Below are 8,602 nucleotides of genomic sequence, written 5' to 3' on the forward strand. Positions count from 1 at the left end.
TTTGTATAACACTACAATATTAATATGAAGATCTCAAACTAAAAACCAACTTAAATTATGCATTAATTGTAGTTTGGAGACATTTTAAAATGCCTTTTTTCAGGACCGCATCTAACACTTGCGACAGTCGGCATGGGGAGACGACCAGGCCGGGGTGGGGGTGGTGGGTGGGTGTAGCGGTGCGCGACTGCTCTTCTTCTAAATAAATGAAAACTATGTAACACAGTTGTTTACACTTAAAAGTATTTGACCAAAGAAAAACCGGAGCAGGACTAAAGAGAGATGAATATGATTTAGATTTTTATTTCTGTGACCTTATACGACCCACAGGAGACACGGCATTAACAGCAGTCATCATTTCATTCCTTGGCTTTAGCAGCTCCTTTAATTCCACTGCTGACGCTGCTAAAAATTAAATTTTTTTCTGGATCTCTGAGAGCAGGACTTCAATCTCCGAACTTGTAAGGTTGTTCTTTTTAGAATCAGAATCAGCTTTATTGTCATTCACACACAACATCGAAGATGCAATGCAGAACAAAATTGCAGTTAAGAACACTCCGTTCTTAACTGCAAAGACACACATAACAAACATGGGGGTGAACGGATGATCAGGTCTAGCGCAAACACGGTTGCGCTACATTTTGCAGTTTGGAAAAAAACACACGATAGGTGAGTAAAAAAAAGTTGCTCTGATCCTATGTTTACTCATAAACAGAATCATATGCACAAAAAACGACTTGCTAAAGCAAGGCAGCTGGGGAGGGTAGGGGGCTAGGGATTAAACACATAGTACTGGGGGCAGGATTTAGTGGAGCTGGTGACGTTCCAAGTTAATACTCGGTGCTGGAACCAATCCAAGACCAGGACCCGCTAGGGTTGGGCATAATCGTATCGTGTACAAGTAATCGTCAGAAAAACATTAATCGATTATTTTTTGGCACTTGACGATTAATACGATTAATGCCACCAGGCAGACTGACTGGATATTTCCCCGGTCGGTCTGCTCGATGCTCCTCTCCGCTTCAAATATGACGAACATTAAAAAAAATCTGTAATTTATTTATCAACACAATTTAAAATTTGATGTATAGCCTGAAGTCTGTTAATTTGACAATTTGGAACAGATTTTTATGAAGAGCAAATATTTCCCCCTAAATTGGTCATGTGAATAGGACATAAGGGTATCCAGGGACTCCAGGGGAGTAAGCGTCAAATTAATCGTTATCGGCTAAATACCACAATTAATCGTGATTATTTTTTTTGCCAATATCGCACAACCCTAGGACCCGCCAGAGTCCAAAGACAGATCTTATCCTCCCCAGCTCAGTCCCAGACTTCAGGGTTTCCCCTTTGTCACCACAGCCTTCAGACTGATCCTCATGGATGATATGGGGATAGGAGTGGGGAATCAGTCCTCTGTTCACATATCATCCAGGGAAGTTTTGAAAACTGCCGACTGACCAAGGCCAGCAGCTGCTGGTATCCGAAAGATAAACACAATTGTTTTGGGACAAGAGGCCTCAAACTTCTAGCCGCTTTACAGTCGTAACTGCATCTCTGAAATGGTGGGGGAAAAAAGCAGAATGTTCCAAATTTCATCACCTCCTCGCCTCTTTCCATCTGAAACTTCACCCAGGTGTAATCCTACATCTCATGGGCATGATGCCGAGTTGCGATTCTCGTTAGAATCACATCCAGTTTGCGACTTATTTCCCCCAGCATCTGAGTCTGTGCATTTCCAGTACGGGAGATTTCGTCCAAGGTTCCTAACGGCCTCTCACAGGCCCGGACAGATGTCAGGATCTCTTCCATTTTCCGATAAGCCAGGACTCCTCCACAGCTGATCAGCAGGAATCCAGTTATCATAAATCCAAAATTTTACTTTGCAATGTCATTTATGAATGGACATTTCTTGGTATGTGTGGCAGGAAACATAGCCTTATATGGTGTTTTTGGGGTGGTAATTATGCTAATTACCTGTCCTCGTAAACGAGCACCCGATACGCATTCATCAGTTTACATAGCTCATTTACACACTTTTCCTGAAAATAGAAGATTGTTGAATCTGACGTGGCATGTTCGTACGAACCCTTCACACGAACAAAAGTAAGAGAAATTTAGGATAAGAATACGAACATGTTCTTGCATGAGGCCCAATGTTTTTAACAACTAGGACCACGATAGGAAACCTTGTGGTTCATTTCCTACTGTGGCAAATCAAACAGATTGTGATCAAAAATTATTGAACCGTTTTCCTCTCTACAGTTCTCACTTAAGTGGCAACATCCCTCATTGTTCAGTTGATCCGACTCAATCAGCACAGACAGCAGGGTATATACAGTAGGCAAGGTAGGTGAAATTACTGACAATTAAATTAAACAATCATCGGAGCTACTCTATAGAAAGTTCCTTTCAGCCTTTTGAAGAGTTAACGTTCCCTGCTTAGAAATAGAAAGCAAGATGCAATATTTCTAACCTGATATTTTAAAGTCTAACCTCAAGGCTAAGTGCTAATTTAATTGAACATTATGTACTGCTAACAGTGAGAATGAACCGGTTTGCGTCCGTCGGCTAAAAACCTCACTTAATTGTCAATGAAGCCTTAATTTCACTTAAATACTGTAAGGAGAGTAAGTGTTTTCATTGTTGAATTTCTAGAGGAAAAGATTAAAAATAAGCAATACAAAGAGGAGGAAGCTAACAGATTTTTTTGTACCCAAAAGGTGGGCAACGACAGAAATCTGTAAAGCCTTAACTTACTAGTCTTTTCATGATAAGTTAATTAGACCAGAGCCATTGTGCTTAAGGCATTATGTAATCTAGTGGTAATGGGCCTCCCATTAGAAATGATTTTCTTAATACAAATTAAATCATACAAAGTTCAAATTTGCATGAGCAAGATTATTATGTTTCCAGATGTGTTATGTGACATCTTCAGCGTTCTCCCCAGAGTTTTCTTTTCTCTGTGAATCCTCTGTATATAAATACATCAGATCCCATTTTAAACCATGATCAAATGTTCTCAAATAAGCCAAGTAAACAGTACACGAGGAGCACTAAAAAAATGCTCTGTTTGTATACCATCTTCCAAAGTTATAAACAAGAGAAACAGTTGGCAATGTGGGTGTAAAAGAAGGGGGTTTTCCCAAACTGACAAAAAGTTTAGAGGTCATAGAAAACCCACAACGAAAGTGATTTACGCCCCATCAGATTGGAGGGTAGAGGCCAAGTTTTACCTCAGTTTTTTTATCGAGTTCTCTTTTGGTCGTGTTTGGTGGAGTGAGCTCTTAAAAAAATCTTTCAATGGGTGTTGAATGTCAAATTAGCATCCGTGCAAATGTCAAGATGCAGGCTTTCACAGCAGAACACCATGTTCTAACAAGATGAGCTGTTATTTTATCTGTTCAGTGACGTCTTTAGTGTTTAAAAAAAGAAACCTTTCTATGAATGTTTTTTGAGATGGGTTCCCTGTAAACTACAATTCTCTGGTCTGAGTAAAGAACTTGATCAATCTATCTGTTTGCACACATCAGCCTGAGAATAAACTCTTACCTGGGATATCTGTGTCACCAGGTGTGTCACAAGATGTTTCACTTTTGCGCTGCTGATCACACAAGTCTTCTGATGATTCCTGCGACTTAGACAGGCTCTCAGTGTTTTTATGACAAGACGACTCCTCTTCTTCACTTTTTACTTCATCATCTTCTTCACTTTTTGCTTCATCCTCTTCTTTTACATCAAACTTCGGCCTCTTGGCCTCTTGGTCGTTACCGTCAGTGTCCTCCTCTTCCTCTGGGTGTTTGTTCTTTATCGCACTTTTTGGTTTCACTTCATCTACCGGTGGCGATGTTTCACTGTCACAAACACATGAAAACGATTATTCTGACTAAATACTGATCCTTGTACAAAATCTGTTTAGAGGAAACACCTTGGCTTGACAACAGTTATTATAGTAACTAGGTGTGCCACACACCTCATATGGTGCTCCTCCACCTCAGCGGTTGGGTCTGGTTCTTTATTGACTGGACAGTCAGGGAGCCCGTTAGTGGAAAGTGAAGTCGACATCGACAGCTTTAGTCTGTTGAGTGTTTTTGGTGTGCCTGGTCCGTTCACATTTCGACTGCACAAGAAAAGAAAAAAAAATGTCAGAAAATAAATTAAACCAATCAACAGAATCAGACTCAGCCTGACCAGTAAGGTCAGTATTCGCACCAGTAAAGTCTTTTGATTCACTTGTTTGGTCCGAACAAAAAGCGGATTTTATTTTTTTTTTGTTTGGTACGGTTTGCATTCACATTGTGCTTTTTGTCAAGTGGACTATAATTTATAAACAAAACCACGCATGTGACAGTCATTGCACCCATTGGACAGAAATGATGGGGGCAGGACAGAGCACGGACCAGAAATAAAGATGGTGCTGTAAATATAGCTGCAATACTATTTAGAATTTCAAGAGCAGCTCATTCAAAAACGGTTTCACAATAGCCGTGTTTCCATCCAAACTTAATTCAAATTTTGAGCGAATTTGTAAAATTTCGCAAAAAGGAAAAAACGAAGAAATGCGAATCAGACGTGTTTCCATCAACTGGCTTGAAGCGAATCAATTACGTCAGACACATGTGTGTAGTAAACAGGAAGTAAAAGTCACACTCTTGGGAAAATGGAGAGAAGTTATCAGGAATGTGTTGCTACTGTCAGGAAAGTTGTAATTATTCTGTCATCAACTAGTTCTGGTGATGTTACATGCTGTCTGCAGAATAACTGAGAAGACGCCAAGGCGGGAGGAGGGTCCAGCTGCAGTCGCTCTGGTATCGGTACCAGTACCGTTCAGACAGTGAGAACAGCTGATCAACCATGTGAGGTAAATGTTCGCTACATCAGAACTGATTCGGCAAATGTGTTTCCATATCTCCTTTTGCACAATAACTCTTTATTGAAAAAAAAAAACACCATGTGAGTGTATCAAATTTTTGCAAATTAGAGGAAATTTTTTTGAATCCCACCATTTCCATTCACCTTTTCTGATGTGATACTTCAAAATGCGCATTAAAAAACGCTGATGGAAACACAGCTAATGATACGCTTCTAATTTTGGGATGGCGTTGACAAATGCATGCCGCAACCCAAAAAAGACAAGATGCTCTGCGTGCCCCGACCGACAGCGGCTCATTGTTTGTAGCGTAGTGGTAGTGTTAGCAACACTGAAGAACTAAATGTTACCATGATGCTTAGCAATGGTAGCTCGTGAAACGCAGAGGCGCATGTTTCCTGTTGTTGGTTTGGTTCGAGGCCGGTCTGAAACAAACCGCACCAGAATTCGTTCGGAAGCAGACCGAGACCACCCCAAAAATGGGTCTCGATCCGGTTGTTTGCTCCGCACCTGGGTTCGCATGAGTCTATCACACCTGCATAAATAGTCCGGCCCAACGGGGGAAATGAACTCTGGTTCATTTAAAGAGGACCAAATGTATCAGGTGCAAATTCACCCTAAGATAGATTTAGCCTTACTGGTCGTTTCTGATTTTTCTACAAAGATGTGCCAGACTATTACATATATTGATAAGGACTGTACTCCCACCTGTCTGAATACAGAGAGGAGTTCCCAGGAAACATCACTCCGTTAACTCTGTTTAAGCTCGATGCTCCATTTTTCCTTTGACGGAAACAAAGRGGTAGAAAAATACCTGTTAGGTGAACTTTTAATTACATGTTTCAGGTTTGAAACTGCTGCCAGGAAAGCAAAGAGGGCATATAGTTAGCTAATGATGCACTTACTCTGATGTGGGGTAAACACAGCTGACGACCATTACATTCTGCAACAACCAAACAGTATCAAATTATTATTAAACAGAATAAACACATACAACTAAAAGTTTATAGAGTTTTATATAAAAGCAGTATCGTGAATTTCTCACCTTTTCCAAGCCTCGGAGAAACTTGTCTGTACCTGTATAATTCCGCTTGGGATCCGTAAGCAACTCACACAGGCGCTGGATGGTGAATGGAATTCTAGAACAGATATTTACTTTTAGGAACGCATAATCTAAATATCAGCATCACCACAAGATTTTTCTTATGCTGCAGGTAGGGCTGCCACAATTAGTCGATTAGTCGATGACTAATCGATTACTAAAATAAATCGATGACTAATTTAATAATCGATTAATCGTTTTCTTTTTTTTTTTGTTCTTTACTTTGTTTTTCTCTCCAAACTGCTTTGACACCTTCCACTGCCACATCTGCCTTTCTGTCGGTGACACACATGCATGGTAGAGGTAACCAGGGCAGGCCGTGGATGTCACAAGACATTATACAGGCTACATTATACAGACAGGCTCTGATATCATGACTACCTGACAACGGAGCTCAAAAGTGTGGGATCATTTTAAGAAAATGAAAGAGAAACCTGTGCAATATCTGCAGAGCAGAACTTGCCTTCCACTGCAATTATTTTTAGTTAGCATTTAGCTAAAATCTAACGATGGTTATATTATAGCAGCTGCATTCTGGCACGATAAGCTGTATGTTTTATATTCAATTAACGTATGATCCGATTAGTCGACTAATCGGAAAAAAATAATGGGTGATTAATCGATTATAAAAATAATCGTTTGTGGCAGCCCTAGCTGCAGGACAACTGACCATATCTCCTCATTGCACATCTCTCTATGCTTCATGTTTGCACATGCAATTGTTGCTGTCAACATTTTTTTTCTTAACATAGAAATTAAACTGTGTTTGTCTCTTTCCTGTCCCATCAGCCCTTAGCTAGTTGAGGCACATGCTAACACATATTGAGCCTGGTTCTGCTTGCTGGAGGTTTCTTACTGTTAAAAGAGAGTTGTTCCTTTCCACTGCAAGCAAGAGGGTTGCACTGAAGTGAAGTTTTCTAAGCCATCTGCTGTCTTTCTAAGAYATATAACATTTTATAATAGGCATATTCACATTACATTCACTGCATGTGTATATATCGTATCATAATAGGAATAACTTGGCTGTAATTGGGATTAAATCTTGATCTATTTTGGCTTGAATTGGATTTATTAGGCTATTTGGACGGGCATGTATGTTTGTAGCCTATGGTAATCGCTTTCTCAATTTACAAAGCCTTCAGGGCAATAACTCCACTTACCCATTGTAACCATCAACAATCTTTAAGATCCTTTTTTTCATTTCTTCAAAGGGAACGTACTCAACGTTGGGGTTATGTGGTCCTCTCTGTTCCGGCATTGAAGCATGGAAATCGTTCATGACTTTTTCCAACTTAAACATGAAGTATGATTTGAATTGTGACCACAAGATCCTAGAATATGAAAAAAAACATGTTATTTTTTCATGGGACCAAATTACAAAGGCTTGATTTTTTTGTTTATTATTGTTTGTTTGTTTTGTTTGTGAAGTGTATAAACCAGTCTGCAAAGCTCCTACTCACATTGGTTGTCCTGTCTTGGAAACATGACACAAGAACTGCTCTAGAACAGGACATATCTCTTTTTTCCCTTTCTTGTCAAAATCTGTAAACAATCACATGAATGGCTGTTAATAACAAGGATCCAACTGGTTAAAAACAACAAGAAACACATTTTTTTAATCAATCAGAACTAATGCTCGCAAAGGTAGAATATTCCTTACTGAAAATTGCTAAATTTGCATTATTTCAAGTACAACTTCTAATACACATCCAAGGTGACTTTGATTTAATAAATGTAAAATACATTTAACCACCTGTGTTAAAGTAAATGTACTTATTTAAGAAGAAAAAAAACGAGAAGACAAATAGTGCCGCTTTTCTGCACGGAAAATTATATTTGTTGTAAAGTTAGCAGTGCATTGTTAGCAGTATTTCAGCTAGCTGTTTACATAATCACTAAGTATGAGATACAGTACAAAAAAAGTAAAAAATGTCAAATGCAACAGACTGCTTTCTTGCAAGATATAACCTGAAAGCAATCGGGTCAAATAAGGACTAATGTTTCATGTTCGGATGTTCTTAAACGCTAGTTGTTGCTGGTGGTATGCTAAAATGTCGAACGGTAAACGTGCGATCCGTAGTTACCAAAATAAATGGTGATTTAATCAAGAAAATAAAATCAAACTCAAAATCGTCAAATTCTAAAATAAATAAATAAATAAATAACTTATATAAGAGTAAACATTGCCTTGAAAAGCTTCCACCAAAGCGTCGATATCCATAGCTGAGTCCAGTCCCAGGCAGGCAGGAAATACTGATTAGCGGCGTAGCTAGCATGTAGCAACTCAACAAAGCTGGTCCCGACTGCGCATGTCTGCAACTACGTCATCAGGATCTGCGGAAGAGGCGAATATCAACAAAGCAGCTGGACAAGTGTTTAAAAACAAGTCGGCGAAATTGAAATGTTGCCCAACACTTTCCGTAGTACTGTTTAAAACTGAATGTACGCGTGGGCTCCGGGGATAAAGACTTTACGGTAGTTCGGGTGTGTTATGGAACAACAAGGGAACGTCAGTATTTTTTTTTTTTTTTTTCCTGGCGCTAACCGGTGAAACCACCTATGAGTCAGCAGCTGATCTGGGTTAATATCACCTAACGAACAGATATATAGTGAACCATAAGCGCTGTCGG

General features: G+C 39.5%; 1 protein-coding gene across 1 annotated transcript in view; it reads right to left on the reverse strand.

The window, feature by feature from the left end:
- LOC106519292 (serine/threonine-protein phosphatase 4 regulatory subunit 2-A) overlaps positions 1–8,490 on the reverse strand; it is a 10,104-nt gene extending 1,614 nt beyond the window's left edge. Inside the window, exons 1-8 of the mRNA XM_014010887.1 lie at positions 8,160–8,490; positions 7,433–7,514; positions 7,133–7,303; positions 5,916–6,009; positions 5,776–5,813; positions 5,579–5,653; positions 3,974–4,120; positions 3,553–3,854 (exon numbers count right to left, since the gene is read on the reverse strand). Coding sequence (XP_013866341.1) covers positions 3,553–3,854; positions 3,974–4,120; positions 5,579–5,653; positions 5,776–5,813; positions 5,916–6,009; positions 7,133–7,303; positions 7,433–7,514; positions 8,160–8,193 — 943 coding nt within the window. The 5' untranslated portion in view covers positions 8,194–8,490. The remainder of the gene's footprint in view (positions 1–3,552; positions 3,855–3,973; positions 4,121–5,578; positions 5,654–5,775; positions 5,814–5,915; positions 6,010–7,132; positions 7,304–7,432; positions 7,515–8,159) is intronic.
- Positions 8,491–8,602: the final 112 nt, after the last annotated feature.

This window comes from Austrofundulus limnaeus, unplaced genomic scaffold (assembly GCF_001266775.1).
Source record: "Austrofundulus limnaeus strain Quisiro unplaced genomic scaffold, Austrofundulus_limnaeus-1.0 Scaffold75, whole genome shotgun sequence".
NCBI classification, from domain to species: domain Eukaryota; kingdom Metazoa; phylum Chordata; class Actinopteri; order Cyprinodontiformes; family Rivulidae; genus Austrofundulus; species Austrofundulus limnaeus.